The sequence below is a fragment of the Sylvia atricapilla genome, chromosome 33 (genome assembly GCF_009819655.1).
Source record: "Sylvia atricapilla isolate bSylAtr1 chromosome 33, bSylAtr1.pri, whole genome shotgun sequence".
Lineage (NCBI taxonomy): Eukaryota > Metazoa > Chordata > Aves > Passeriformes > Sylviidae > Sylvia > Sylvia atricapilla.
Window position 1 is genome coordinate 91,471 of NC_089172.1, and position 27,976 is coordinate 119,446.

Here is a 27,976-nt window from a genome sequence, read left to right on the forward strand (position 1 = left end):
GTTTGTTTATAATTCCACTTCTTGCTCATTAAATAGATGGTGCATCGCAATTTGTGGTTTGCAGTTTTCCTTCTCTCTCTCTCTTGCTCTTTAGAGCATTCTCTGGGAGAAATTTGCCTGTGCATGAATTGTGGGTACCGAGCAGAGCTGCTTTTAAGTTATACCGTCCTAATTACTGAGAAGGTAACCACAGATAAATATAAACAATCACAGGTAAATATAAACGAGTAATATTTTTTTCTTTTTTTAATTGGGTAGGGATTGTTTTCATTTTGTCTCATATCTCTATGAATAATATGAAATAATCACATCTGGGGGGAAAGAGGTGTGAAAGCTAAAGCTGCTTTACAAACAAAACTTTATTTTATTTATTTCCAATGTCCCATCTAAACCTCCTTTCCAGAAATTCCAACCCATTCCCCCTTGTCCTGTCCCTCCAGGCCTTTGGAAATAATTTCTTCTCGCACTTTTTGTCGGCTCATTCACACACTGGAAAATGAAATCAGGTCACCTCGAGGCTTCTCTTCCTCAGGCTGAATAATCCAGGCAGAACATTTAAAACCCAAGGAACAAAACAGAAAACCTTAGTCTCATTCTTCCTTTGTTGTTCTGCTAGCTTAGAAAGGATGCAATTATGTCTTAATTACTTGCTAAACGGAGTGGTGACTGAGGGGCCTTTCGGGTGTCACCAGGAGTCCTCAGAGCAAGAGCGATTACTCAGAACCTCGGGGAAGGTAATGACGTGCAAATTGCTGAACAAACATTCCTGGACATCGTGCTAAGTGCCCCAATTAAACTCCCATTCCATGTTTTAAAGGAATGGATCGGGGCAGACCTTGTGAGGAGGAACCCTCAGTGCGCTGGGGAAGCTTTGGCCTCGGAGGGAAAAAATAAAGGAGAAATAAAAACCAGAGAGACGTTTGTGCAGCACAAACAGGGGTTTATTGTCACAGAGAAGAGCAACAGCCAAGCGCAGGGAATCCAGGCAGTTCCAGGGTCAGCAGGGGATGCAGGAGTCATGCTCTGGGAGCAGGGTCTGGCTTGGGACCAGGATACAGCCAGGGGATGGAGGGACCAGGATACAGCCAGGACATGGAGGGCTCAGGGCATTCCCCAGGGCACGGAGGGCTCAGGGCACACCCGGCACTGCTGGGCACACTCAGCTGACACTGCCCGTGGCTCCTGCCCGGTGTCCCCATGGCCTGGCCCAGGCTCCAGGGCTGCCACTGCCTCTGGGGGGGCTTTAGAAAACCCCACAGCTGCCGCGGCGGGACCTGCCCCATCTCTGGAAGCCGGGCAGAGAATAGCCCAGGCCCCGTGAGGAGAAGCCGGAGTTGTAGGACCTCCCGCAACTGTCACAGGAGCCCCCATAGCCCCCGAGGGAGCCACCATAGCCCCCGAGGGAACCCCCATAGCCCCCAAGGGAGCCTCCATAGCCCCCAAGGGAACCTCCATAGCCCCCCTGGGAGCCCCCATAGCCCCCGAAGGAGCCCCCATAGCCACTGTCACCTCCATAACCCAGGGAACGGCCGTAGCCCTGGGAGCCCCCATAGCCTGAGAAACCCCCATAGCCCTGGGAGCCCCCATAACCCCCATAGCCCCCATAACTTCCAGACCCAAAGGAGCCCCTATAACCACGGGAGCCCCTCAACCCAAAGGAGCCCCCATAGCCCTGGGAGCCTCCATAACCTCCGGACCCAAAGGAGCCCCCATAGCCAGAGGAACCCCCATAACCTCCAGACCCAAAGGAGCCCTCATAGCCCTGGGAACCCCCATAGCCTCCAGACCCAAAGGAGCCCTCATATCCAGAGGAGCCCCTCAAATAGCCCCGGGAGCCTCCATAGCCTCCCAGCCCAAAGGAGCCTGGGGAGCTGCGGGAACTGAAGGAACGCTCTGGCCACACTGGGCCCGTCGATCCCACAACGCTGTCCTGAGGACAGGTGCTGAGGATGGGGCCTGGGATGGTCACCACCACCGGCGGGGGCAGGATCAGCGCTCTGGAGTCGGCACACTGCTGCACACACGGCTCGTTGAAGCTCTCGGCGATGGGCTGGGGGCAGCTCACGGCACACGACTCGCTGGGGCAGGACATCCTTCTGTGCTGGGGAGGCTGCAACGCACACCAAGAAAGGGCTTCCAAGCTAAACTGGCTGAGAAGAATCAAAATTAAACTCTGTGCCCTGAAATATCTGATAAATACAAAGATTGTATCAAAGAAATCTCATTCTTGTGCCCACTCCACCTTTAACCTCCCTCTCACCACAATCACCCTTGCGAGAGAAATTCTGTGATGGATAAATGAAAGAAATCTGTAACAACCTGTGGCAAAGATTCACTCAAAGGTGTTAAGCCAGTGAAGAAGAAGCCAAGAGGAAGAGGCAAAAAAAGCTCATTGACTTTATGCAGTAATTCGGAATTTATGAGGACACCACTTACCTTGTTCTCCGCGAGGATGGGAAGGAGAGCAGTGGATGGAGGGCTGTGGGTGATGTGAGCTTTTATACCCTCCTCCAACCCACCCTCTGTGCCTCCCGTCCTCGTTTATTACAAAACCAACGCGGTAGTGGGTGCTTCGATTCTGTCGCCTCAGCACCGTCCCTCCCAAACTCACGTGGCTGTGACACAACCCCTGATGGCAATCAGCTCCCTCTGAGGCCAGTTTCGGGGGGGTTTGGGGAACTTTGGGGTTGCTCGAGTGGAGTCATCGATCAAAGCCAGTCCCGCTTCAGTCCAATTTTAATGTCGTCACGTTTTGTTTGGGAGGTTTTTAATGGCCAGTTCTCCCATGGTGTGGAGTCCTTTTGTGGTGACGCCTTCGCCAGGTGGAGGTCACCCAATTGGACCTGAAATTGCGGCTCTGAGAGGACACGAATTCTCCCTGTGGATGAGTAGGCATCTATAAATCTGTCCCCAAGGAGGCAGAAATTGGTACAGCCGGAAGAGGCCTTGGCCTCTAAAGCTAATCCCAAATATTCCATGATTTTATCTGAAACCTCGACTTCCAGAAGTTCAGTTAGAAACACATTGAAAACCTTAATTTTCTTTCCCCCCATGCCCGAAGTACTGACTACAGAAATAAAAGAGAGAACTTAATAAAGTAGTAAAAAAAAAATTAAAATATATTTTAGTAGGATGAGTCTATAAATCTGTCCCCAAGGAAACAGAAATTGGTACAGCCAGAAGTGGCCTCAGTCTAAAGCTAATTCCAAACATTCCACCATTTCGTTTGAAACCTCGACTTCCAGAAGTTCAATTAGAAACACATTGAAAATCTTAATTTTCTTTCCCGCCACGCCCAAAAGTACTGACCACTACAGAAAAAAAAAAGGGACAATTCAACAAAATAGCAATAATAGTAAAAAAAAAAAATATATATATATTTTTAATATTTTTATTAGGATGAGTCTGGGACATCCTGTGGTTATTTCTTTTCTTTCCTCTGGCAATTCTTCTTTAATTTTATGATATTGCAAAATAGAGGCAATAAATTACCTCTAAATTGTAAAATAGCTCTGCTTATGAAGTGTCATCAGGATTTGCTGATAATGAGAGGTACTTGGAGGATAATGACTTTAAGCTACCTCACAAATACTCATTAATAGTCAGTGCTTGCAATTTCTGTTATTATCCTATTAAATGAAGGCCGGGAGTTATGAGGATTTATTCTGAGTTAGGAGCTCCCTTGTTATGAAACAGCATAATTTAAAAATATCAATCAATGTCACTCCTCTTGATTCCCTAATCAGCCTCTGATTAATAATTTCAGCACTGGCAATGACTTAATTTTCATTCAGGATATCAAATTCTTTAGTTTATTAGCTATTAAATATGTGTTTGGGATGATTATGACAGGTACATTGTCTGTCAGTTTGGTGCAGCATCTCTTTAATTTACAAGGCAGCATTTTGCTGAAATATCTTACATTTTAGGAGAGAAATAAATGCCTGGTTGCAAATTATCTGAATTTTCAGGCTTTGCGATCAATGTTCTGCAAAAAAGGGGTCTCAAACTGATGTTCTGAAATCTCTGCACTTGGACTCTCAGCTGTAAATATTTTGTCCATGAAATTGTGCCTCGTGACGCAGAGCCCAAATGTCTCTGAACTGACGCTCCTGGCCCAGCTTTGGGTGCTGACATTTCTGCCATTTCGTGCCTAGCACACCAATTATGAATTTCTAGTGGGTGTTCACAAAGCCTCTCATGGTCCTGGAAGGATCTGGAGCATCCCCAAAAGGGTCACCTGCCTCCGTGACCTTCTGAAGCCAGCAGAGAATGGAATTCCACCTTGGAATGGTTGAGCTCAGTTCATGGTGTTTGAGCTGCGAACACAGATCCCAAAACCCCCTCACACTTCTAAAGCCTGTGGAAATAATTGATAATTCTCTCCGTTTTTGATGCCCGTCTCCCTCTTTCTGTGCGGCTCCCGTGAATTTTCACAGGATTCACTTAAAACCCCGCCAAGTTTTAAAAAGACGAAGTTAACAAACATGAACTCATCGAACCTCTAAAGACGGTGCTCATGATGGGGATTATCGCCTCATCATTCACCAGCTCGATGCCCTCAAGTCTGTCCTGACATCGCCTCACGCCCGTTCCTGCGTGGGGAGTGGCAATGCAAAGCCAGCAGAATTAAATCCCTCCGTGCGAGGGTTGTTTTTTGTGTGGGACAGGAGGCACGGAGGGCGTTTTGTCCTTTGTAAGCACTTTGGGAGATGTATAAAAGCTGCCACAGCTCCGAGCCTCACCATCCACATCTCCTGAGTTTATTCGCCTCGGTGAGCACAGGGTAAGTCCGATTTGAGCTCTTCTGTCCTTCCCTATCCTTCTTTTTCACTCCATCCTTCTTTTTTTTCCCCCATCCATTTCCAATTTTTGATTGGCAGATTTAAAAATTGTGGATCACAGAGGGCTGTTACAGACTAAAACGTGAATTTTCACCATGTAATTTGTGATAACAATTAATTAACCGATAAATAACCATTTCCCAGGCATTTTAGGTCCAATGAGTGACTGTAAAATTTAAAAACATCAGAGTGATCATTTCAAACTTATGGGAATATTTGTTCCATAAGGGTAAATTTCCTTGTTTGGAAGCTGAGGGCTGCTTGGGAAAGAATATGAAACTACAAAAATTGCTGCTTTGTACCTGACACTTCTTAATTTCATATAGATACGTTGCTAGATTTCAGCTGCTCTTATTAAATTTATAAAGAGATAAATCCAAATTTGTCACAGTGTAAAAGTGTGGGGTTCTCCAGAGATGACACCAGATGTTTTCATCTGTGTGTGACACCTCGGGGACCTTGACAGCAGACAGAGTCTAGAGAGTGATTTTTGTGGCCAGATGAGGAAAGCAATGAACTCTGGGCCCTCACATTTTCCATGGGAAAGCTCAGGCAGAGCCAGGTGGAAATTTCTGGATCCAAAACCTTTGTTTTATTTATCCAGCAGAGAATTTCTCTCGCAAGGGTGATCGTGGTGAGAGGGAGGTTAAAGGTGGAGTGGGCACAAGAATGAGATTTCTTTGATACAATCTTTGAATTTATCGGATATTTCAGGGCACAGAGTTTAATTTTGATTCTTCTCAGGCAGTTTAGCTTGGAAGCCCTTTCTTGGTGTGCGTTGCAGCCTCCCCAGCACAGAAGGATGTCCTGCCCCAGCGAGTCGTGTGCCGTGAGCTGCCCCCAGCCCATCGCCGAGAGCTTCAACGAGCCGTGTGTGCAGCAGTGCGCCGACTCCAGAGCGCTGATCCTGCCCCCGCCGGTGGTGGTGACCATCCCAGGCCCCATCCTCAGCACCTTCCCGCAGGACAGCATTGTGGGATCGACGGGCCCAGTGTGGCCGGAGCGTTCCTTCAGTTCCCGCAGCTCCCCGGGCTCCTTTGGGCTGGGAGGTTATGGAGGCTCCCGGGGCTATTTGAGGGGCTCCTCTGGATATGAGGGCTCCTTTGGGTCTGGAGGTTATGGGGGTTCCCAGGGCTATGGGGGCTCCTTTGGGTCTGGAGGTTATGGGGGTTCCCAGGGCTATGGGGGCTCCTTTGGGTCCGGAGGTTATGGGGGCTCCCAGGGCTCCTTTGGGCTGGGAGGTTATGGGGGCTATGGGGGTTATGGGGGCTCCCAGGGCTATGGGGGTTTCTCAGGCTATGGGGGCTCCCGGGGCTATGGGAGCTCCCTTGGATTTGGGGGCTCCCAGGGCTACGGCCGTTCCCTGGGTTATGGAGGTGACAGTGGCTATGGGGGCTCCTTCGGGGGCTATGGGGGCTCCTTCGGGGGCTATGGGGGCTCCCAGGGGGGCTATGGAGGTTCCCTTGGGGGCTATGGAGGCTCCCTTGGGGGCTATGGAGGCTCCCTTGGGGGCTATGGTGGCTCCCTCGGGGGCTATGGGGGCTCCCTCGGGGGCTATGGGGGTTCCTTTGGCAATTGCGGGAGGTCCTACAACTCCGGCTTCTCCTCACGGGGCCTGGGCTATTCTCTGCCCGGCTTCCAGAGATGGGGCAGGTCCCGCCGCGGCAGCTGTGGGGTTTTCTAAAGCCCCCCCAGAGGCAGTGGCAGCCCTGGAGCCTGGGCCAGGCCATGGGGACACCGGGCAGGAGCCACGGGCAGTGTCAGCTGAGTGTGCCCAGCAGCGCCGGGTGTGCCCTGAGCCCTCCGTGCCCTGGGGAATGCCCTGAGCCCTCCATCCTTTGGGAATACCCTGAGCCCTCCATCCCTTGGGAATGACCTGAGCGCTCCATGTCCTGGCTGTGTCCTGGTCCCTCCATCCCCTGGCTGTATCCTGGTCCCAAGCCAGACCCTGCTCCCAGAGCATGACTCCTGCATCCCCTGCTGCCCCTGGAACCGCCTGGATTCCCCGTGCTTGGCTGTTGCTCTTCTCTTTGATATTAAACCCCTGTCTGTGCTGCACAAAAGTCTCTCTGGTTTTCACATGATCTTATTTTTTCGCCTGGGGGAAATATTCACTCTTGTGTGGGAAGGGGGTGCCTGGAGTTCCTCACTTGGATGAGGCTCTTGGAACTTCACGGTTTGGGAAAAGCAGTCAAAGAGACAGGAATTAGATGCAAGAAAACTTTATTGCATTAAGAAGGGGAGGACAAACAGTGATAAGGAGGGTGGTTAGGGGCAGGCAGGCCGGGTGTCACGGGCTGCAGGAGGCCAGGGCAGCTTGTGCCCAGCTCAGCTTGTCCCTGCCTGGCTGAGGTGGCCGCGGGGGTTTGGGCCGGGCTGTGGCGGCTCTAGCAGGGCCCGCAGGTGTCCCAGAACTTCTTGCTGTAGCGGGGCAAGGCGCAAGGGCTGCAGGCAGGAGCAGCGTAGGCTCTGCCAAAGGTGCAGAGGCCCCCCGAGGCCTGGGTGGCGCCGGCGCCGTAGAGGCCGCCCAGCCCCAGGGAGCCGCCAAAGGCCGGTGCTCCGGAGGAGCCCACCACGGCTTGCTGGGGGAAGGAGCTGAGGATGGGCCCGGGGAAGGTGACCACCACGGGCGGCGGCTGGATCAAGGCCGACGAGTCGGGGCACTGGCGGGCGCACAGCTCGTTGCAGCTCTCAGCGATGGGCTGGGGCACGGCCACGCTGGTTCTTGGTGGGCAAATGTCGTAGCAGGACATCTTGGCGGGTTTGAAGATTGGTTTTCGACAGATGGAGACGAAAAACTATAAAAACAGGAAGTTGATGAGGAAAACTTCTCAAATGAGCCAGATCACGCTGTTTTGTTTTGTGTTCTGCCTTGATCAACATGGTCCACACCCACTGAACGCCTTGATCAAAAAATTTGTGCCTGTGTAAATCCATCCCCACAATGACCAGACCCCAGAAACTTATCTTTGTTCTGGCTCCACATGGTTGTGTCTTTCAGCTTTTGGAAATGTCTGCTCCAAAGAACAATTTACAAACCTCAGTCCTTTCTCCCATAAACATCCCCAAAGTCAGGACAAAGCCTTGAATTAGATGGGGCTTTCCTTGAAATAAGAGGGTTTATTATGACTCTTAGAATGCCACTGAATGGACCTGAAAAGGGTCTGCATTCTAGCCTCAAATTTTATAAAATTCTAAAATAATCACATGAAATAAGTGTTTTTATCTGTGGCTTTTAAAAGCTGCTAATTGGCTTGGAACACTCAAATTTCTCAGAGTTTCTGTGCTCATACCCAGACTCCCAAATCCCACATTTCCCACTGGCTTCATTAAGAGTAATTCCAGACAGAAACACTGTAAAGCTGTTCTAAACCTCATCATTCCTAAAGGAATCTTCTACAACTGCTCTGGTACTGGGCTCTGATTAAATAAATAGAAAAAAATTAGATTCATACTCACTAAGCTCCTCAAGGGGAATGAGCTGCGAGAAGTGTCTGGATGGACCCGGGCACTGGGGCTTATATAGAGGATCCCAACATTCCTAAGGGCTTGGAATCCTGCTTGGGGTGGGGGGTTCTGCCTAAAAGAAATTGTTTACCAGCTTTGAGTCACGAAAGTTTGGAGTTTGTGGCAGTTCCGATTTCGTTCGCATTCTCCTATCATGCGATGTCGCAGTTTCACCATCCTGATTTCTTTAATCTTTGGTTTTAATTGGCACTGGCAACTCCTGGCATCATTAGAGTGACCTCACTGGAATTACCATCTTCATTAAGCTGACTCCACACGTTACTTCTTCCTTTACAACCTTGTCATGAGCTTGTCTGCTCCAAGATTTTGTAAGACTCGTCTTTGGCTGACATGGGCATTTTTCCTTAACAGCCCTTTAAAATTATCTGATAAATTAACTAGAAGCAGAAACCAGCTTATTCCAGGACTGCCCAGGAATAAACGTCGTTCCCAGCCCTAATTAAAGAGATCTTGCTGGTCTTAGATGGATTTAAGGGGTCATGAATATCTGCTGAGATCATCCAGGACACTCAGCAATTCCCCAATAGTTTTCCATCGAGTGGAAGGTTTGGAATCAATCCCACATAAAAATCACTTTGTTTAACTAAAGAAGTTTTAGTGGGAAATAAAATTCTGTTTTAAAAGGGTTGGTGGTGCTGAATGTTCCCATGCCAAGTGTCCTGCGATGCCAATTCCGAGGAAAAAATCAAAGAAGCAGATCAAGGTTTTTCTTTAATGTCATGGGTGTATCTCTTATCAAGAGTTGCTCTGGCCCTTCTTGAGAAAAATACTTTGTAATGATTTCACAAACAGTCATTATCTGCTGTTCAACCCAACTAATGTTCCGTGTTGTATGACACGAGTGATTTAGACATTTCACTCTTACACAACCCCAGCTGCTTTAATGTGCAGGAAACAAGGTGGTGCCTGCCATTCCTTTAATTAAATCATGATTTGTGCCATTGGAAGTCAAGGGTTAATAATTATTGCAGCTCATATTTTCTTGCTTAAAAAAAAATCTTTCCCCATCCGTGGTTGAATCCTCTGTGAATTTAAGATTCCACCTTTGCTCTATTTGTCTTATTCCCAACTATATATTCCATTCAAAAAAAATGTGATTATTTACCATTTTTCTGTAATTTTTTAGAGCATAACTTTTAGGTTTCCACCTGTATCCAGTGCATTTTACAGACCCTTCTTGTCATTCCTGAGAAATCCCCCCCCAGAGATGAAATATCTGCTCTTACTTCCTACGATGAAGATGGGTTGTTGTGGTCCAGGTTCACCCAAATATTTTCATTTCCTCTGCAGGTGATAAAGGATTTGGGTTTAGGAATGTATTTTACTTGTTGCCCCAAAAATTTTTCCTTGTATTTGCTGCAGGGGAAGGAAAAAAAATAAGATTCTCCAAGGACCGAAAAGGATTGAGTCGTTCTCACACCTCCCAGCCTGGGGGGAATTTTCTTTCTTTGATTTATATTTTACATAAATCTGGCAGTCAGAGCAAGGTGTGCCTCATCCCTGGCTCAGGGCACAAACTCCCTTCAAACCCAAACCCTCAGTTTCTCCTGGGCTGCATCAAAACCCCTGTGGGCAGCAGGGGAGGAGGATTCTGTCCCGCTCAGGTGAGACCCCACCTGCTCTGGAATTCCCAGCTCAGGGAACACCTGGAGCTGCTGCAGAGAGCCCAGAGGAGGCTCCAGGATGGGATCCCAGGGATGGATGGAGCAGCTCTGCTGGGAGGATAGGCTGGCACAGCCGGGATTGTCCAGCCCTGGAGAAGCTTTGGGGTGACCTCAGTGTGGCCTGGCAGGACCTGAAAGGGCCACGAGGAACACAAGGAGAGACAATTCCCGAGGGATGGAGGGACAGGACAAGGGGGAATGGGTTCAGACTGACAGTTAGGGGGTTTAGGTGAGATTTGGGGAAGAAATTCTTCCCTGTGAGCATGGGGAGGCCGTCACAGGGGATAATTCACGTATTCCCCATCCCTGGAAGTGGCCAAGGCCAGGCTGAAAATTGCTTGGAACAACCTGGGGTAGTGGAAGGTGTCCCTGCTCAAGGTAGGGTGTGGAACAAGATGATTTTAAGATCCCCTCCCACCCAAACCATTCCATGATTCTGTGATTGCCTCTCCCCACTTTTGCACTAAAACCACCGTGGTTTCAGCGCTCTCTGAATGACAAAATTAATTTCTAGGTGGGTTCCAGTGCGGAAAACCTCCAACTATTTGCAGATTTTCTGGAGCCTCTGAGGAAGAAGGGCTGTGAGAGCACTTGGAAAGCACAGAGTAATGATTTCTGCTCCCTGTTTTTGTTTTAACGAGCATGTCCCAGGGCTGAGTAACAGCGCCAGCCAAGCAGGGAGGAGCTGCCAGGAACCTTCAGCCCTGATCAGATCGTTTGTAGCCGCTGGGTTTGGCCAGACCCAGCCCTGCCCTGCTCTTACTTTCCCTTTTGTGTCATCCGGGACAGGCTACTCCTCTCAGAGTGGCACCAGCAATCCCAGGGCCTTTCCTCTCCAGAGATTTAAGCAACTAGAAATGGTGGAACTGAACTGCTCTGTTATGAGCAGGCAAAAGTTCAAGTGAATACTCAGCACCGTTTAAGACCGAGGGATGAAAACAACAAAAAAATTCGATGCATAAAGCGTTTATTGCAGGAACAACATCAATAAATCACAAAGAGTATGAAGGAAAAATGAGAGGTACAAAGAGGATCAAAAAATGAAGCTAAAGTTTTTAGCTCATGCAGTTCTCAACAAGCAGAATGAAATAAATGTAATTAGGACATAAGGATGGTATAAACAACATTAAAAAAACCCTCGAGGATAAGGAAAGAAAAATGAAACAGCTATGCATATTAAATTTACAAAAGAGAAAATCAGGGCCTACATCGCGAAAGTGGAGATAGAGTAAAACACAAAGCATAGGAAGAGGTTTAAAGAAAAAGGAAATGGTGGCAAACATAGGGATGAACAATTTCTACATTTATCCATTGCGGACAGAGTGAAAAAACATTGGGGTTCAGTTTAGCAGGGCCCGCAGGTGTCCCAGAGCTTCTTGCTGTAGCGGGGCAAGGCGCAAGGGCTGCAGGCGGGAGCAGCATAGGCTCTGCCAAAGGTGCAGAGGCCCCCCGAGGCCTGGGTGGCGCCGGCGCCGTAGAGGCCGCCCAGCCCCAGGGAGCCGCCAAAGGCCGGTGCTCCGGAGGAGCCCACCACGGCTTGCTGGGGGAAGGAGCTGAGGATGGGCCCGGGGAAGGTGACCACCACGGGCGGCGGCTGAATCAAGGCCGAGGAGTCGGGGCACTGGCGGGCGCACAGCTCGTTGCAGCTCTCAGCGATGGGCTGGGGCACGGCCACGCCAGTCCTGGGGGGGCACAGGTCCAGGCTGGTCTTGGGTGGGCACAGGTCGTAGCAGGACATCTTGGTGTGACAGAGATGAGGCTGAAAGAGAATTCAGACAAACAGGGTTTAGAGGAGACACAGGGATGTCCCAGTTTAGCAGCACCCTGTTCAAACTGTCCCGGAGTTTTCAAAGCCACGCAGCCTTGCCCACCGTGCCCAGCCCTGGCCCTGTGCCCTGCAGCACTCTGAGAGCCCTGATCCCCAGAGGCAGAGAGCTCCCAAGCCCTGCCCGAGTCCCTGTGCCCGACCCGGCTGAGTCTGTCCCGGCCCAGGGGCTCCTTCCTTGCTGTGGGCAGGAGGCTGAGCCGGGGCTGGCCGTGCCAGGCTGGTGCCAGCACAGGCTCTGCGGTGGCAGCTCTGGTGGCCAGGGAGGGCCCTGGGCAGCCCCTGGGCCAGGAGGCAGAGCCCCGCAGGCACCCACCTGGCCTTGGGCTGAGCAGAGGCAGGCGGCGGCAGTGGATGCAGCCCTGGCCCAGGACAGCGCTTTTATGGGTGGCCACAGAGGCGGGGCAGGAGCTGATCGTGCTGGGGACACGTGTGTGGGGACAAGGCCCGGCCTCATCCCTGCTGCCACGGGGCTCTGCTGCTGCTGCTGTTGCTGACTCCTGCCTTTTCTGGCCGGCCCCAAGCTGCACCATCACCCCCTGCAATTATCCCGCTGGCACGCTGCCACTGCCGCCGCCTGGGCCACAGCAGCCGCCCCCAGGCAGCGTCTGCCCTGTGCCACCGCCGGTCCCTGATGGGCACAGGGCACGGCTGGGCCAAGGCCCAAGGAAAGGCAGCTCCTGGGGGGCCCTGCCTGCTCAGCACCGTGCAGCACGGCACAGTCCAGCAGAGCAGGACTCCATCTGCCCCCAGGCACTGGCAGGGAGCTCTGGGAAACAGGGGACAAGAGCCATCGTCCTTCCTGCCACGGGAGGAACTTGACAGCCAGCATGTCATTCTGCAGACGGGGGTGCTGGAAAACCTGTGAGGTTCTGGATGGTCAGGACAGGAGTTGCAGGAGTCTGGACCATGGAGGGGATCTGTGCATCACAGGACAGCCCAGGGGCGCAAGAGCCCATCCACCTGTTCTCAGAACCCAGGGGGTTCTTTTAGATTGGGAACAAACACACGTTCTGTTGTTCCCCATCGATATTGGGCAAGGAGCAGAGATGTCCACCTTCTCCAGGCTGATTCCTGACCTGCTCCACCCCTGTGCACCATTCAAGTTGTTCCTGGAGCCAAATTCTTGGGTGCCAATGCTGCTATCAAGGATGTGATGGGGCAGGAAGGACAAGATGGCTTGGGCAGCGGGAGGTGCTGGGCTGGCAGCTGGGGGATGCTGACTCAGGGAGGGGCAGGGGCTGCAGAGCCCTGGTGTCAGCAGCAGCAGCAGCAGGGAGTGTCCCCTGAGCAGATTGGCCCCGCTGGAGCTGAGCAATGCTGGGGCTGCTATAAAAGCCCTGGCTGGGCCAGCCTGGGCCAAGCACTGCCCTGGCCAACTTCTCCTCCTCCTCCTGCTTGTGGACAAGGGTAAGTGTGCACGCGCTTGTGCAGGCGGCTCGCTGCTGCAGCCCCGGCCCCTGTGGCTCTGGCGCTGCCCTGTGCTGCTCTCCTGCCACGGCTGCCCTCTCTTGCAGAGCACCCTCGCATCCCACGCCAAGATGTCCTGCTACGACCTGTGCCCACCAAGAACCAGCCTGGACCTGTGCCCCCCCAGGACTGGCGTGGCCATGCCCCAGCCCATCGCTGAGAGCTGCAATGAGCTGTGCGCCCGCCAGTGCCCCGACTCGTCGGCCTTGATCCAGCCGCCGCCCGTGGTGGTCACCTTCCCCGGGCCCATCCTCAGCTCCTTCCCCCAGCAAGCTGTGGTGGGCTCCTCCGGAGCACCGGCCTTTGGCGGCTCCCTGGGGCTGGGCGGCCTCTACGGCGCCGGCGCCACCCAGGCCTCGGGGGGCCTCTGCACCTTTGGCAGAGCCTACGCTGCTCCCGCCTGCAGCCCTTGCGCCTTGCCCCGCTACAGCAAGAAGCTCTGGGACACCTGCGGGCCCTGCTAGATCCGCCAACAACAGCCCACCAGCCCCCTGCAAACCTCTGCCTCGCTACTCCTCTCCCACCTCTCTGACAAGGCCACTTCTCCTGGCTCCTTCCTGTGCCCACATTCCCGACTCCTTCATGCTCCCACTGGGCTCTTGCTGCTCTGCTCAACAGCCGCTGCCCAGGACCAGCCTGAAGGAGCAGCTCTGGGGAAGCCTGCAGAGAGATCCAGCCTGTGCCTCATGTGTCTCTGTCCTTTGTTGTGCTTAAAATAAAACAATCCTGCATCGAATTCCTGCCTCTCTGGTGTTCCTCTCAGCATTTGGGGTACAGGGCAGACCTTCCTTGTCCTGCCCATGGGCACCAAGGGCTCAGCCAGGCCAGTGTCCCAGCCCCATCTTTGCCAGGTTGAGGTGGCTTTGGACAGATGCCCCAGCCCTGGCAGCTCTCAGGACACACGGGCCTGAATGGGAAGTCCAAGGAACATTTCTGAAGGCAGGCAGGTCCATTTTGGAGCACCTGTAACCCTGGGAACCTTCCAGACTACCATCCAGACTGGTAGTGAAATAGTGACATTTTCCTGTGGGACTTGGAGCCATGCAGGGGCACTGACTGCCAGTGCTCCAGTCCCTTTGTGCTTCCACAGCTCTGGTGGACGACTTTGGACAGATATCAAATTCGGAAGTTTCCCAGTTGTTATATCCTGTAAGAAAAATACATTTGTCATGACTTCCTCGTCTTTGTCATTATCTTTCCCTTTGCCTTTTCCGTTGTCTCGGTCAGTGTCTTGGTCTTGGTCATGGTCTTTTTCTCTTTGTCTGTGTCTCATCCTGTTCATCTATATGTTTTACTTTCATCTTCTCTTTCTCTTTCATTTCATGTACTGTTTCCCATCTTCATCTTTCTATTTTCCCTCTTCTTTGTTAGTCACCCTTGTTATCCTTCACCTTCACCTTCTCCTTCTCCTCCTCCTTGAAAACATTCATCTCCATCTGCTACCTACACGCCTCGTCCTTAACTAAAACTCAACGATCATTCTCTTTTTTTTAATTTTCATTGACTTTGTTTCTATTTTCATTTCTACTTTAACGTCCTCCTTTAGTGTCCCCTCCACCATTTTGCTTAACTTTTCCCTTCCTATTCCATTTCCCAATTGGCAATTGGAATCAAAACAATTCAATTCCCCTCCCACTCCTTAAATCCCCCAACCTAGTGGATTCCTGATTTGAGAAAAGCAACGAAAGAGACAGGAATTGGATGCAGGAAAACTTTATTTAACTTAGGAAGGGCATCGAGGAGAGGGAGGGTGTTCAGACGGCAGGCAGCCAGGCCGGGTGTCACAGGCTGCAGGAGGCCAGGGCAGCTTGTGCCCAGCTCAGCTTGTCCCTGCCGGGCTGAGGCGGCCGCGGGGGTTTTGGCCGGGCTGTGGCGGCTCTAGCAGGGCCCGCAGGTGTCCCAGAGCTTCTTGCTGTAGCGGGGCAAGGCGCAAGGGCTGCAGGCAGGAGCAGCGTAGGCTCTGCCAAAGGTGCAGAGGCCCCCCGAGGCCTGGGTGGCGCCGGCGCCGTAGAGGCCGCCCAGCCCCAGGGAGCCGCCAAAGGCCGGTGCTCCGGAGGAGCCCACCACGGCTTGCTGGGGGAAGGAGCTGAGGATGGGCCCGGGGAAGGTGACCACCACGGGCGGCGGCTGGATCAAGGCCGACGAGTCGGGACACTGGCGGGCGCACAGCTCATTGCAGCTCTCAGCGATGGGCTGGGGCACGGCCACGCCGGTCCTGGGGGGGCACAGGTCCAGGCTGGTTCTTGGTGGGCAGAGGTCGTAGCAGGACATCTTGGTGTGACAGAGATGAGGCTGAAAGAGAATTCAGACAAACAGGGGTTAGATGAGACATAGGGATGTCCCAGTTTAGCAGCACCCTGTTCCCACAGACCCGGAGTGTTCAAAGCCACCCAGCCTTGTCCACCGTGCCCAGCCCTGGCCCTGTGCCCTGCAGCCCCCTGAGAGCCCTGATCCCCAGAGGCAGAGAGCTCCCAAGCCCTGCCCGAGTCCCTGTCCCCGGCCCGGCTGCGTCTGTCCCGGCCCAGGGGCTCCTTCCTTGCTGTGGGCAGGAGGCTGTGCCGCGGCTGGCCGTGCCAGGCTGGTGCCAGCACACGCTCTGCGGCGGCAGCTCTGGTGGCCAGGGAGGGCCCTGGGCAGCCCCTGGGCCAGGAGGCAGAGCCCCGCAGGCACCCACCTGGCCTTGGGCTGAGCAGAGGCAGGCGGCGGCAGTGGATGCAGCCCTGGCCCAGGACAGCGCTTTTATGGGTGGCCGCAGAGGCGGGGTAGGAGCTGCCCGTGCTGGGGACACATGTGTGGGGACAAGGCCCGGCCTCATCCCTGCTGCCACGGGGCTCTGCTGCTGCTGCTGCTGCTGCTGCTGCTGCTGACTTCTGCCTTTCCTGGCCGGCCCCAAGCTGCACCATCAGCCCCTGCAATTATCCCACTGGCACACTGCCACTGCCACCGCCTGGGCCACAGCAGCCGCCCCCAGGCAACGCCTGCCCTTTGCCACCGCGTGTCCCTGATGGGCACAGGGCACGGCTGGGACAAGGCCCAAGGAAAGGCAGCTCCTGGGGGGCCCTGCCTGCTCAGCACCGTGCAGCACGGCACAGTCCAGCAGAGCAGGACTCCATCTGCCCCCAGGCACTGGTAGGGAGCTCTGGGACACAGGGGACAAGAGCCATCGTCCTTCCTGCCACGGGAGGAACTTGACATAGCCAGCATGTCATTCTGCAGACGGGGGTGCTGGAAAACCTGTGAGGTTCTGGATGGTCAGGACAGGAGTTGCAGGAGTCTGGATCATGGAGGGGATCTGTGCATCACAGGACAGCCCAGGGGCGCAAGAGCCCATCCACCTGTTCTCAGATCCCAGGGGGTTCTTTTAGATTGGGAATAAACACACGTTTTGTTTTTCCCCATTGATATTGGGCAAGGAGCAGAGATGTCCACCTTCTCCAGGCTGATTCCTGCCCTGCCCCACCCCTGTGCACCATTCAAGTTGTTCCTGGAGCCAAATTCTTGGGTGCCAATGCTGCTATCAAGGATGTGAGGCGGCAGGAAGGACAAGACGGCTTGGGCAGCGGGAGGTGCTGGGCTGGCAGCTGGGGGATGCTGACTCAGGGAGGGGCAGGGGCTGCACAGCCCTGGTGTCAGCAGCAGCAGCAGCAGGGAGTGTCCCCTGAGCAGATTGGCCCCGCTGGAGCTGAGCAATGCTAAGGCTGCTATAAAAGCCCTGGCCGGGCCAGCCTGGGCCAAGCACTGCCCTGGCCACCTTCTCCTCCGCCTCCTGCTCGTGGACAAGGGTAAGTGTGTGAGCGCTTGTGCTGGCAGCTCCCTGCTGCAGCCCCGGCCCCTGTGGCTCTGGCGCTGCCCTGTGCTGCTCTCCTGCCACGGCTGCCCTCTCTTGCAGAGCACCCTCGCATCCCACGCCAAGATGTCCTGCTACGACATTTGCCCACCAAGAACCAGCGTGGACCTGTGCCCCCCCAGGACCGGCGTGGCCGTGCCCCAGCCCATCGCTGAGAGCTGCAACGAGCTGTGCGCCCGCCAGTGCCCCGACTCGTCGGCCTTGATCCAGCCGCCGCCCGTGGTGGTCACCTTCCCCGGGCCCATCCTCAGCTCCTTCCCCCAGCAAGCCGTGGTGGGCTCCTCCGGAGCACCGGCCTTTGGCGGCTCCCTGGGGCTGGGCGGCCTCTACGGCGCCGGCGCCACCCAGGCCTCGGGGGGCCTCTGCACCTTTGGCAGAGCCTACGCTGCTCCTGCCTGCAGCCCTTGCGCCTTGCCCCGCTACAGCAAGAAGCTCTGGGACACCTGCGGGCCCTGCTAGAGCCGCCACAGCCCGGCCCAAACCCCCGCAGCCACCTCAGCCCGGCAGAGGCAAGCTGAGCTGGGCAGAATCTGCCCTGGCCTCCTTCAGCCTGTGACACCCTGACTGCCTGTGGCCTGACCGCCCTCCCTCTCACTATCTCTCTTCTTTTCTTAAATAAATATATTTTCCTGCATTTAATTCCTGTGTCTTTGCGTTTTCTTCCCAAAGCACCAAACTCTGGGCCTGGGGGAGCTCAGCAGTGGGCGGGGCAGGGTTGATGCTGGGTTTGCTGGGGAAAAAGTTTAATGGAAGGGAAAGATTTTGGTCAAATAGATATGGGCATTGAAGACCAGATGTTACGGTGGAGAAGAAAATGAAATCCAAGTGGTTTCGGAGCAGAATAAGCAAAGGAGGGGAAGAAGGACAACAAGAATGGGAATGAGAATAAGACGGTGTAGACGCAGAAGAAGATGAAGAAGAAGCAGAAGGACAAGAAGAAGAACAAGAAGCAGAATAGGAATAAGGACAGGCAGGACAATGAGGGCAAGGGGAAGGAGAAGGACAAGCAAAAGTTAAGAAGTAGAAGAAAGAAAAGGTGAGAAACAAGGAGAGGAACAAATAGAAAGAGTGGGCCATCCAGGGGAAAAGGCTGTCAGGTCTCGCCCCCATCTTTGTCACCATGGCTTTGCTAAAGGAGCAGTGACTGAAATCAGAGAGAGACTTCCCCCTCAGTATACCCAGTCTATTAAATTTCCTTGTCATTAACTCCTCCTCTTTCCCTTTCTGTGTTTTCTTCTTTCTATTCCTTCTTTATATTTATCCCTCTCCTTCATTCTCATTTTGTCTTTCTCCTTCTCCCTCTTCTCCTTCCTCTTCTCCATCTTCTCCTCCAACTTCCTCTTATCCTCATTTTTCTTCTTCCATTCTCATTCTACTTCTCTTCATTCTAATTCTCCTTCTCCTCCTCCTGCTCCAAATCAAACACTTCCCTACATTCGCTATCTTTTGATTCAGTTTTCATTTTGATTCTATTCTCTTCCCCACTAAAACATCCACTGTCCCCTTAACACTTCGGTTCTACTTTCCCTTTCGCATTCTCTTTTCCATTTCCCTGCCCTAAGAAGAAACACTTGCTTCCCGTTGCTGGAACTCCGCCAGCCTTGGAGTCTTCCTGATTTAGGAAAAGCAGGCAAAGAGACAGGAGTTGGATGCAAGAAAACTTTATTTAACTTAGGAAAGGCATCAGGGGCAGTGAGAGGGAGGGCGGTCAGGGGCAGGCAGGGTGGGTGTCATGGGCTGCAGGAGGCCAGGGCAGCTTGTGCCCAGCTCAGCTTGTCCCTGCCGGGCTGAGGCGGCCGCGGGGGTTTTGGCCGTGCTGTGGCGGCTCTAGCAGGGCCCGCAGGTGTCCCAGAGCTTCTTGGTGTAGCGGGGCAAGGCGCAAGGGCTGCAGGCGGGAGCAGCGTAGGCTCTGCCAAAGGTGCAGAGGCCCCCCGAGGCCTGGGTGGCGCCGGCGCCGTAGAGGCCGCCCAGCCCCAGGGAGCCGCCAAAGGCCGGCGCTCCGGAGGAGCCCACCACGGCTTGCTGGGGGAAGGAGCTGAGGATGGGCCCGGGGAAGGTGACCACCACGGGCGGCGGCTGGATCAAGGCCGACGAGTCGGGGCACTGGCGGGTGCACAGCTCGTTGCAGCTCTCAGCGATGGGCTGGGGCACGGCCACGCCGGTCCTGGGGGGGCAGAGGTCCAGGCTGGTTCTTGGTGGGCACAGGTCCACGCTGGGTCTTGGTGGGCAAATGTCATAGCAGGACATCTTGGCGTGACAGAGATGAGGCTGAAAGGGAATTCAGACAAACAGGGGTTAGATGAGACAACGGGATGTCCCAATTAACAGCACCCTGTTCCAACCGCCCCGGAGTGTTGAAAGCCACCCAGCCTTGCCCACCGTGCCCAGCCCTGGCCCTGGGCTTTGCAGCCCCCTGAGAGCCCTGATCCCCAGAGGCAGAGAGCTCCCAAGCCCTGCCTGAGTCCCTGTGCCCTGCAGCCCCCTGAGAGCCCTGATCCCCAGAGGCAGAGAGCTCCCAAGCCCTGCCCGAGTCCCTGTCCCCGGCCCGGCTGCGTCTGTCCCGGCCCAGGGGCTCCTTCCTTGCTGTGGGCAGGAGGCTGAGCCGGGGCTGGCCGTGCCAGGCTGGTGCCAGCACAGGCTCTGCGGCGGCAGCTCTGGTGGCCAGGGAGGGCCCTGGGCAGCCCCTGGGCCATGAGGCAGAGCCCCACAGGCACCCACCTGGCCTTGGGCTGAGCAGAGGCAGGCGGCGGCAGTGGATGCAGCCCTGGCCCAGGACAGCGCTTTTATGGGTGGCCGCAGAGGCGGGGCAGGAGCTGCCCGTGCTGGGGACACGTGTGTGGGGACAAGGCCCGGCCTCATCCCTGCTGCCACGGGGCTCTGCTGCTGCTGCTGCTGCTGCTGACTCCTGCCTTTCCTGGTCCGCCCCAAGCTGCACCATCAGCCCCTGGAATTATCCCGCTGGCACACTGCCACTGCCACCGCCTGGGCCACAGCAGCCGCCCCCAGGCAGCGCCTGCCCTGTGCCACTGCGTGTCCCTGATGGGCACAGGGCACGGCTGGGCCAAGGCCCAAGGAAAGGGAGCTCCTGGGGGGCCCTGCTGGCTCAGCACCGTGCAGCACGGCACAGTCCAGCAGAGCAGGATTCCACCTGCTCCCGGGCTCTGCCAGGGAGCTCTGGGACACAGGGGACAAAGAGCCCTCGTCCTTCCTGCCATGGGAGGCACTTGACAGCCAGCATGTCATTCTGCAGACGGGATGCTGGAAAATCTGTGATGGTCTGGATGGTCAGGACAGGAGTTGCAGGAGTCTGGATCATGGAGGGGATTTGAGCATCACAGGACAGCCTAGGGGAGCCAGAGCCCATCCACCTGCTCTCAATGCCTAGGGGGTTCTTTCATATTGGAAACAAGCACACCTCGTGCTGTTCCGCATCGACATTGGGCAAGGAGCAGAGATGTCCACCTTGTCCAGGCAAATTCCAGCCCTGCCCCAACCCTGTGCACCATTGAAGTTGTTCCTGGAGCCAAATTCCTGGGTGCCAATGGTGCTATCAAGGATGTGAGGTGGCAGGAAGGACAAGATGGCTTGGGCAGCGGGAGGTGCTGGGCTGGCAGCTGGGGGATGCTGACTCAGGGAGGGGCAGGGGCCGCACAGCCCTGGTGTCAGCAGCAGCAGCAGCAGGGAGTGTTCCCTGAGCAGATTGCCCCGGCTGGAGCTGAGCAATGCTGGGGCTACTATAAAAGCCTTGGCCGGGCCAGCCTGGTCCAAGCACTTCCCTGGCCACCTTCTCCTCCTCCTCCTGCTCGTGGACAAGGGTAAGTGTGCGATCGCTTGTGCTGGCGGCTCCCTGCTGCAGCCCCGGCCCCTGTGGCTCTGGCACTGCCCTGTGCTGCTCTCCTGCCACAGCTGCCCTCTCTTGCAGAGCACCCTCGCATCCCACGCCAAGATGTCCTGCTACGACCTGTGCCCACCCAAGACCAGCCTGGACCTGTGCCCCCCCAGGACCGGCGTGGCCGTGCCCCAGCCCATCGCTGAGAGCTGCAACGAGCTGTGCGCCCGCCAGTGCCCCGACTCGTCGGCCTTGATCCAGCCGCCGCCCGTGGTGGTCACCTTCCCCGGGCCCATCCTCAGCTCCTTCCCCCAGCAAGCCGTGGTGGGCTCCTCCGGAGCACCGGCCTTTGGCGGCTCCCTGGGGCTGGGCGGCCTCTACGGCGCCGGCGCCACCCAGGCCTCGTGGGGCCTCTGCACCTTTGGCAGAGCCTACACTGCTCCCGCCTGCAGCCCTTGCGCCTTGCCCCGCTACAGCAAGAAGCTCTGGGACACCTGCGGGCCCTGCTAGAGCCGCCACAGCCCGGCCAAAACCCCCGCGGCCGCCTCAGCCCGGCAGGGACAAGCTGAGCTGGGCACAAGCTGCCCTGGCCTCCTGCAGCCCGTGACACCCAGCCTACCTGCCCCTGACCGCCCTCCCTCTCACTGCTTCACTTCTCTTCTTTAATAAATATATTTTCTTGCATCCAATTCCTGTCTCTTAGTGTTGTCTTCCCAAGTTACCAAACTCTGGGCCTGGGGTTGCTCTGCGGTGGGAAGGGCAAAATTGGTGCTGGGTTTGCCGGGGAAAATGGTTAATGGACGGGGAATGGGTTGGTCAAATAGATGAGGGCGTGGAAGAGCAGATGTTGAGGTGGATAAGAAAATGCAATTAAAGTGTTTTAGGCACAGAAGAAGGAAAAGGAAGGATGTGAGGACAACAAGAACGGGAATGAGAAGAAGATGGTGTGGAGGTACAAGAGGAAGTTGAAGGACTAGGGGAGGAACAGGAAGCAGAAGAGGAATCAGGACGAGCAGGACAAAGAGGGTAAGGAGAAGAAGAAAAAGAAGAAGGGCAAGCAGAAGTAGAATGTGAAGAGGAAAGAAAAGATGAGAAACAAGGAGACGGAGAAATATATAGAATACGCCATCCAAGGGAAAATGCTGTCAGACCCTGCGCCCATCTCAGCCACCATGTCTTTGCTAAAGGTGCAGTGACTGAAATCAGAGAGAGACTTCCCCCTCAGTATACCCGGTCCCTTAAATTTTCTCCTCATGAATTCCTCCTCTTTCCATTTCTGTGTTTTCTTCTTTATATTCCTTCTTTATATTTCTCCCTCTCCTTCATTCTCATTTTGTCTTTCCTCTTCTCGTTCTTCTCCTTCCCGTTGTCCATCTTCTTCTCCTCCACCTTCCCCTTATTCTCATTTTTCTTCTTCCATTCTCATTCTGCCTCTCTTCATTCTAATTCTCCTTCTCCTCCTCCTTCTCCTCCAAATCAACCCCTTCCATACATATGCTATCTTTGAATTCCTTTATCATTTTGATTCTATTCTCTTCCCCACTAAAGCATCCACTGTTCCCTCCACACTTCCGTTCAACTCTCCTTTCCGCATTCCATTTTCCATTGCCCTGCCCAACCAGGCAACACTTGCTTACCACAACTGGAACTGCAACAGCCTTGGAGTATTCCTCTGGGAATACTTGGAGTATTTTTTTGGGAAAAACAGGCAAAGAGACAGGAATTAGATGCAGAAAAACTTTATTCTCTTAAGAAGGGAAGGAAAAAGAGTGAGAGGGAGGGCGGTCAGGCTGCAGGCAGGCCAGATATTATGGGCTGCAGGAGGCCAGGGCAGCTTGTGCCCAGCTCAGCTTGACCCTGCCGGGCTGAGGCGGCCGCGGGGGTTTTGGCCGGGCTGTGGCGGCTCTAGCAGGGCCCGCAGGTGTCCCAGAGCTTCTTGGTGTAGCGGGGCAAGGCGCAAGGGCTGCAGGCGGGAGCAGCGTAGGCTCTGCCAAAGGTGCAGAGGCCCCCCGAGGCCTGGGTGGCGCCGGCGCCGTAGAGGCCGCCCAGCCCCAGGGAGCCGCCAAAGGCCGGTGCTCCGGAGGAGCCCACCACGGCCTGCTGGGGGAAGGAGGTGAGGATGGGCCCGGGGAAGGTGACCACCACGGGCGGCGGCTGGATCAAGGCCGATGAGTCGGGGCACTGGCGGGCGCACAGCTCGTTGCAGCTCTCAGCGATGGGCTGGGGCATGGCCACGCCGGTCCTGGGGGGGCACAGGTCCACGCTGGTTCTTGGTGGGCAAATGTCGTAGCAGGACATCTTGGTGTGGCAGAGATGAGGCTGAAAGAGAATTCAGACAAACAATGGTTAGAAGAGACAGACTGATCTCCTCATTCAGCAGCACCCCGTTCCCACAGACCCTGAGCAGCCAAAGCCACCCAGCCTTGCCCACCATGCCCAGCCCTGGCCCTGTGCTTTGCAGCCCCCTGAGAGCCCTGATCCCCAGAGGCAGAGAGCTCCCAAGCCCTGCCCGAGTCCCTGTGCCCGGCCCGGCTGCGTCTGTCCCGGCCCAGGGGCTCCTTCCTTGCTGTGGGCAGGAGGCTGAGCCGGGGCTGGCCGTGCCAGGCTGGTGCCAGCACAGGCTCTGCGGCGGCAGCTCTGGTGGCCAGGGAGGGCCCTGGGCAGCCCCTGGGCCAGGAGGCAGAGCCCCGCAGGCACCCACCTGGCCTTGGGCTGAGCAGAGGCAGGCGGCGGCAGTGGATGCAGCCCTGGCCCAGGACAGCGCTTTTATGGGTGGCCGCAGAGGCGGGGCAGGAGCTGCCCGTGCTGGGGACACGTGTGTGGGGACAAGGCCCGGCCTCATCCCTGCTGCCACGGGGCTCTGCTGCTGCTGCTGCTGCTGCTGACTCCTGCCTTTCCTGGCTGGCCCCAAGCTGCACCATCAGCCCCTGCAATTATCCCGCTGGCACACTGCCACTGCCACCGCCTGGGCCACAGCAGCTGCCCCCGGGCAGAGCCTGCCCTGTGCCACCGCGTGTCCCTGATGGGCACAGGGCACGGCTGGGCCAAGGCCCAAGGAAAGGGAGCTCCTGGGGGGCCCTGCCTGCTCAGCACCGTGCAGCACGGCACAGTCCAGCAGAGCAGGACTCCACCTGCTCCCGGGCTCTGCCAGGGAGCTCTGGGACACAGGGGACAAAGAGCCCTCGTCCTTCCTGCCATGGGAGGCACTTGACAGCCAGCATGTCATTCTGCAGACGGGATGCTGGAAAATCTGTGATGGTCTGGATGGTCAGGACAGGAGTTGCAGGAGTCTGGATCATGGAGCGGATCTGTGCATCACAGGACAGCCTAGGGGAGCCAGAGCCCATCCACCTGCTCTCAATGCCTAGGGGGTTCTTTCAGATTGGAAACAAGCACACCGCGTGCTGTTCCGCATCGATATTGGGCAAGGAGCAGAGATGTCCACCTTGTCCAGGCAAATTCCAGCCCTGCCCCAACCCTGTGTACCATTGAAGTTGTTCCTGGAGCCAAATTCCTGGGTGCCAATGCTGCTATCAAGGATGTGAGGTGGCAGGAAGTACAAGATAGCTTGGGCAGCGGGAGGTGCTGGGCTGGCAGCTGGGGGATGCTGACTCAGGGAGGGGCAGGGGCCGCACAGCCCTGGTGTCAGCAGCAGGAGCAGCAGGGAGTGTCCCCTGAGCAGATTGGCCCGGCTGGAGCTGAGCAATGCTGGGGCTACTATAAAAGCCTTGGCCGGGCCAGCCTGGTCCAAGCACTTCCCTGGCCACCTTCTCCTCCTCCTCCTGCTCGTGGACAAGGGTAAGTGTGTGAGCGCTTGTGCTGGCGGCTCCCTGCTGCAGCCCTGCCCCCTGTGGCTCTGGTGCTGCCCTGTGCTGCTCTCCTGCCACAGCTGCCCTCTCTTGCAGAGCACCCTCGCATCCCACGCCAAGATGTCCTGCTACGACCTGTGCCCACCCAAGACCAGCCTGGACCTCTGCCCTCCCAGGACCGGCGTGGCCGTGCCCCAGCCCATCGCTGAGAGCTGCAACGAGCTGTGCGCCCGCCAGTGCCCCGACTCGTCGGCCTTGATCCAGCCGCCGCCCGTGGTGGTCACCTTCCCCGGGCCCATCCTCACCTCCTTCCCCCAGCAAGCCGTGGTGGGCTCCTCCGGAGCACCAGCCTTTGGCGGCTCCCTGGGGCTGGGCGGCCTCTACGGCGCCGGCGCCACCCAGGCCTCGGGGGGCCTCTGCACCTTTGGCAGAGCCTACGCTGCTCCCGCCTGCAGCCCTTGCGCCTTGCCCCGCTACACCAAGAAGTTCTGGGACACCTGCGGGCCCTGCTAGAGCCGCCACAGCCTGGCTCAAACCCCCCGGCCGCGTCAGCCTGGCATGCAGAAGCTGCCCTGGCCTCCTGCAGCCCATGATATCTGGCCTGCCTGCAGCCTGACCGCCCTCCCTCTCACTCTTTTTCCTTCCCTTCTTAATACAATAAAGTTTTCCTGCATCTAATTCCTGTCTCTTTGCCTGTTTTTCCCAAATAAATACTCCAAGTATTCCCAGAGGAATACTCCAGGGCTGGTGCAGTTCCAGTTGTGGTAAGCAAGTGTTGCCTGGTTGGGCAGGGAAATGGAAAATGGAATGCAGAAGGGAGAGTTGAACGGAAGTGTGGAGGGAACAGTGGATGTTTTAGTGGGGAAGAGAATAGAATCAAAATGATAACGGAATTAAAATATAGCGTATGTATGGAAGGAGTTGATTTGGAGGAGAAGGAGGAGGAGAAGGAGTATTTGAATGCAGAGAGGCGGAATGAGAATGGAAAAAGAAAAATGAGGATAAGGGGAAGGTGGAGGAGAAGAAGATGGACAAGGGGAAGGAGAAGAACGCGAAGAGGAAAGACAAAATGAGAATCAAGGAGAGGGAGAATTATAAAGAAGGAATATAAAGAAGAAAACACAGAAAGGGAAAGAGGAGGAGTTCATGACAAGGAAATTTAAGGGACTGGGTATACTGAGGGGGAAGTCTCTCTCTGATTTCAGTCACTGCACCTTTAGCAAAGACATGGTGACAGAGATGGACGCAGGGTCTGACAGCATTTTCCCTTGGATGGCGCATTCTTTATATTTCTCCATCTCCTTGTTTCTCATCTTTTCTTTCCTCTTCACATTCTACTTCTGCTTGCCCTTCTTGCTTTTCTTCTTCTCCTTACAATTATTGCCCTGCTCGTACTGATTCCTCTTCTGCTTCCTGTTCTTCCTCTAGTCCTTCAACTTCCTCTTGTACCTCTACACGAACTTCTCATTCCCATTCTTGTTGTCCTCATACCCTTCCTTTTCCTTCTTCTGTGCCTAAAACGCTTTCATATCATTTTCTTATCCACCTTAACATCTGCCCTCCCATGCCCTCATCTATTTGACCAACCCGTTCCCCTTCCATTAACCATTTTCCCCGGCAAACCCAGCACCAATTTCGCCCTTCCCACCGCAGAGCAACCCCAGGCCCAGAGTTTTGTAACTTGGGAAGACAACACTAAGAGACAGGAATTGGATGCAAGAAAATATATTTATTAAACAAGAGAAGTGAAGCAGTGAGAGGGAGGGCGGTCAGGGGCAGGCAGGCCGGGTGTCACGGGCTGCAGGAGGCCAGGGCAGCTTGTGCCCAGCTCAGCTTGTCCCTGCCGGGCTGAGGCGGCCACGGGGGTTTTGGCCGGGCTGTGGCGGCTCTAGCAGGGCCCGCAGGTGTCCCAGAGCTTCTTGCTGTAGCGGGGCAAGGCGCAAGGGCTGCAGGGGGGAGCAGCGTAGGCTCTGCCAAAGGTGCAGAGGCCCCCCGAGGCCTGGGTGGCGCCGGCGCCGTAGAGGCCGCCCAGCCCCAGGGAGCCGCCAAAGGCCGGTGCTCCGGAGGAGCCCACCACGGCTTGCTGGGGGAAGGAGGTGAGGATAGGCCCGGGGAAGGTGACCACCACGGGTGGCGGCTGGATCAAGGCCGACGAGTCGGGGCACTGGCGGGCGCACAGCTCGTTGCAGCTCTCAGCGATGGGCTGGGGCACGGCCACGCCGGTCCTGGGGGGGCACAGGTCCAGGCTGGCCTTGGGCGGGCACAGGTCGTAGCAGGACATCTTGGCGTGACAGAGATGAGGCTGAAAGAGAATTCAGACAAACAGGGGTTAGATGAGACAACGGGATGTCCCAATTCAGCAGCACCCTGTTCCCACTGTCCCGGAGTGTTCAAAGCCACCCAACCTTGCCCACCGTGCCCAGCCCTGGCCCTGTGCTTTGCAGCCCCCTGAGAGCCCTGATCCCCAGAGGCAGAGAGCTCCCAAGCCCTGCCCGAGTCCCTGTGCCCGTCCCGGCTGCGTCTGTCCCAGCCCAGGGGCTCCTTCCTTGCTGTGGGCAGGAGGCTGAGCCGGGGCTGGCCGTGCCAGGCTGGTGCCAGCACAGGCTCTGCGGCGGCAGCTCTGGTGGCCAGGGAGGGCCCTGGGCAGCCCCTGGGCCAGGAGGCAGAGCCCCGCAGGCACCCACCTGGCCTTGGGCTGAGCAGAGGCAGGCGGAGGCAGTGGATGCAGCCCTGGCCCAGGACAGCGCTTTTATGGGTGGCCGCAGAGGCGGGGCAGGAGCTGCCCGTGCTGGGGACACGTGTGTGGGGACAAGGCCCGGCCTCATCCCTGCTGCCACGGGGCTCTGCTGCTGCTGCTGCTGCTGCTGCTGACTTCTGCCTTTCCTGGCTGGCCCCAAGCTGCACCATCAGCCCCTGCAATTATCCCACTGGCACACTGCCACTGCCACCGCCTGGGCCACAGCAGCCGCCCCCAGGCAACACCTGCCCTTTGCCACCGCGTGTCCCTGATGGGCACAGGGCACGGCTGGGCCAAGGCCCAAGGAAAGGCAGCTCCTGGGGGGCCCTGCCTGCTCAGCACCGTGCAGCACGGCACAGTCCAGCAGAGCAGGACTCCATCTGCCCCCAGGCACTGGTAGGGAGCTCTGGGACACAGGGGACA

At 55.9% G+C, this 27,976-nt stretch overlaps 12 protein-coding genes across 12 annotated transcripts; 5 read left to right on the forward strand and 7 right to left on the reverse strand.

The window, feature by feature from the left end:
- Positions 1 to 1,243: 1,243 nt before the first annotated feature.
- On the reverse strand, positions 1,244 to 2,092 carry LOC136373182 (scale keratin-like). Its single transcript, XM_066338107.1, has 3 exons — positions 1,904 to 2,092; positions 1,678 to 1,762; positions 1,244 to 1,602 (listed from the first exon to the last, which is right to left on the reverse strand). Exons 1-3 carry the CDS (start codon positions 2,090 to 2,092, stop codon positions 1,244 to 1,246), a joined length of 633 nt encoding a protein of 210 aa, XP_066194204.1.
- A 3,554-nt stretch (positions 2,093 to 5,646) lies between these two features.
- LOC136373183 (scale keratin-like) lies at positions 5,647 to 6,528 on the forward strand. The gene is made up of 3 exons (XM_066338108.1): positions 5,647 to 6,049; positions 6,140 to 6,239; positions 6,411 to 6,528. Exons 1-3 carry the CDS (start codon positions 5,647 to 5,649, stop codon positions 6,526 to 6,528), a joined length of 621 nt encoding a protein of 206 aa, XP_066194205.1.
- A 703-nt stretch (positions 6,529 to 7,231) lies between these two features.
- Positions 7,232 to 7,597, reverse strand: LOC136373164 (scale keratin-like). Its single transcript, XM_066338092.1, has one exon. It carries the CDS (start codon positions 7,595 to 7,597, stop codon positions 7,232 to 7,234), a length of 366 nt encoding a protein of 121 aa, XP_066194189.1.
- A 3,784-nt stretch (positions 7,598 to 11,381) lies between these two features.
- On the reverse strand, positions 11,382 to 11,774 carry LOC136373163 (scale keratin-like). The gene has a single exon (XM_066338091.1). The coding sequence runs from the start codon at positions 11,772 to 11,774 to the stop codon at positions 11,382 to 11,384; it is 393 nt and encodes a 130-aa protein (XP_066194188.1).
- Positions 11,775 to 13,226: 1,452 nt separating this feature from the next.
- LOC136373167 (scale keratin-like) lies at positions 13,227 to 13,795 on the forward strand. Its single transcript, XM_066338095.1, has 2 exons — positions 13,227 to 13,261; positions 13,379 to 13,795. Exon 2 carries the CDS (start codon positions 13,403 to 13,405, stop codon positions 13,793 to 13,795), a length of 393 nt encoding a protein of 130 aa, XP_066194192.1. The 5' UTR covers positions 13,227 to 13,261; positions 13,379 to 13,402.
- Positions 13,796 to 15,209: 1,414 nt separating this feature from the next.
- On the reverse strand, positions 15,210 to 15,602 carry LOC136373158 (scale keratin-like). Its single transcript, XM_066338087.1, has one exon. It carries the CDS (start codon positions 15,600 to 15,602, stop codon positions 15,210 to 15,212), a length of 393 nt encoding a protein of 130 aa, XP_066194184.1.
- Positions 15,603 to 17,244: 1,642 nt separating this feature from the next.
- Positions 17,245 to 17,637, forward strand: LOC136373154 (scale keratin-like). The gene has a single exon (XM_066338084.1). It carries the CDS (start codon positions 17,245 to 17,247, stop codon positions 17,635 to 17,637), a length of 393 nt encoding a protein of 130 aa, XP_066194181.1.
- A 1,368-nt stretch (positions 17,638 to 19,005) lies between these two features.
- Positions 19,006 to 19,425, reverse strand: LOC136373184 (scale keratin-like). Its single transcript, XM_066338109.1, has one exon. It carries the CDS (start codon positions 19,423 to 19,425, stop codon positions 19,006 to 19,008), a length of 420 nt encoding a protein of 139 aa, XP_066194206.1.
- A 1,699-nt stretch (positions 19,426 to 21,124) lies between these two features.
- Positions 21,125 to 21,517, forward strand: LOC136373203 (scale keratin-like). The gene has a single exon (XM_066338125.1). It carries the CDS (start codon positions 21,125 to 21,127, stop codon positions 21,515 to 21,517), a length of 393 nt encoding a protein of 130 aa, XP_066194222.1.
- Positions 21,518 to 22,912: 1,395 nt separating this feature from the next.
- LOC136373204 (scale keratin-like) lies at positions 22,913 to 23,305 on the reverse strand. The gene has a single exon (XM_066338126.1). The coding sequence runs from the start codon at positions 23,303 to 23,305 to the stop codon at positions 22,913 to 22,915; it is 393 nt and encodes a 130-aa protein (XP_066194223.1).
- A 1,631-nt stretch (positions 23,306 to 24,936) lies between these two features.
- LOC136373197 (scale keratin-like) lies at positions 24,937 to 25,329 on the forward strand. The gene has a single exon (XM_066338120.1). It carries the CDS (start codon positions 24,937 to 24,939, stop codon positions 25,327 to 25,329), a length of 393 nt encoding a protein of 130 aa, XP_066194217.1.
- A 1,375-nt stretch (positions 25,330 to 26,704) lies between these two features.
- On the reverse strand, positions 26,705 to 27,097 carry LOC136373201 (scale keratin-like). The gene has a single exon (XM_066338124.1). It carries the CDS (start codon positions 27,095 to 27,097, stop codon positions 26,705 to 26,707), a length of 393 nt encoding a protein of 130 aa, XP_066194221.1.
- Positions 27,098 to 27,976: the final 879 nt, after the last annotated feature.

What these genes read in the sequence shown, in the direction of transcription:
- LOC136373182 (XM_066338107.1), bottom strand. Translation starts at nt 2,092, where the DNA reads ATGTCCTGCCCCAGCGAGTCGTGTGCCGTGAGCTGCCCCCAGCCCATC. An exon ending in TTGTGGGATCGACGGGCCCA is followed by an intron (nt 1,763 to 1,903) that starts GTGTGGCCAGAG and finishes GGGGGTTCCCAG; the next exon opens with GGCTATGAGGGCTCCTTTGG. An exon ending in GTCCGGAGGTTATGGAGGCT is followed by an intron (nt 1,603 to 1,677) that starts CCCAGGGCTATG and finishes CTGGAAGTTATG; the next exon opens with GGGGCTATGGGGGTTATGGG.
- LOC136373183 (XM_066338108.1), top strand. Translation starts at nt 5,647, where the DNA reads ATGTCCTGCCCCAGCGAGTCGTGTGCCGTGAGCTGCCCCCAGCCCATC. An exon ending in GGGCTCCTTTGGGTCCGGAG is followed by an intron (nt 6,050 to 6,139) that starts GTTATGGGGGCT and finishes GGGGTTTCTCAG; the next exon opens with GCTATGGGGGCTCCCGGGGC. An exon ending in GGTGACAGTGGCTATGGGGG is followed by an intron (nt 6,240 to 6,410) that starts CTCCTTCGGGGG and finishes CTATGGGGGTTC; the next exon opens with CTTTGGCAATTGCGGGAGGT.
- LOC136373164 (XM_066338092.1), bottom strand. Translation starts at nt 7,597, where the DNA reads ATGTCCTGCTACGACATTTGCCCACCAAGAACCAGCGTGGCCGTGCCC.
- LOC136373163 (XM_066338091.1), bottom strand. Translation starts at nt 11,774, where the DNA reads ATGTCCTGCTACGACCTGTGCCCACCCAAGACCAGCCTGGACCTGTGC.
- LOC136373167 (XM_066338095.1), top strand. Translation starts at nt 13,403, where the DNA reads ATGTCCTGCTACGACCTGTGCCCACCAAGAACCAGCCTGGACCTGTGC.
- LOC136373158 (XM_066338087.1), bottom strand. Translation starts at nt 15,602, where the DNA reads ATGTCCTGCTACGACCTCTGCCCACCAAGAACCAGCCTGGACCTGTGC.
- LOC136373154 (XM_066338084.1), top strand. Translation starts at nt 17,245, where the DNA reads ATGTCCTGCTACGACATTTGCCCACCAAGAACCAGCGTGGACCTGTGC.
- LOC136373184 (XM_066338109.1), bottom strand. Translation starts at nt 19,425, where the DNA reads ATGTCCTGCTATGACATTTGCCCACCAAGACCCAGCGTGGACCTGTGC.
- LOC136373203 (XM_066338125.1), top strand. Translation starts at nt 21,125, where the DNA reads ATGTCCTGCTACGACCTGTGCCCACCCAAGACCAGCCTGGACCTGTGC.
- LOC136373204 (XM_066338126.1), bottom strand. Translation starts at nt 23,305, where the DNA reads ATGTCCTGCTACGACATTTGCCCACCAAGAACCAGCGTGGACCTGTGC.
- LOC136373197 (XM_066338120.1), top strand. Translation starts at nt 24,937, where the DNA reads ATGTCCTGCTACGACCTGTGCCCACCCAAGACCAGCCTGGACCTCTGC.
- LOC136373201 (XM_066338124.1), bottom strand. Translation starts at nt 27,097, where the DNA reads ATGTCCTGCTACGACCTGTGCCCGCCCAAGGCCAGCCTGGACCTGTGC.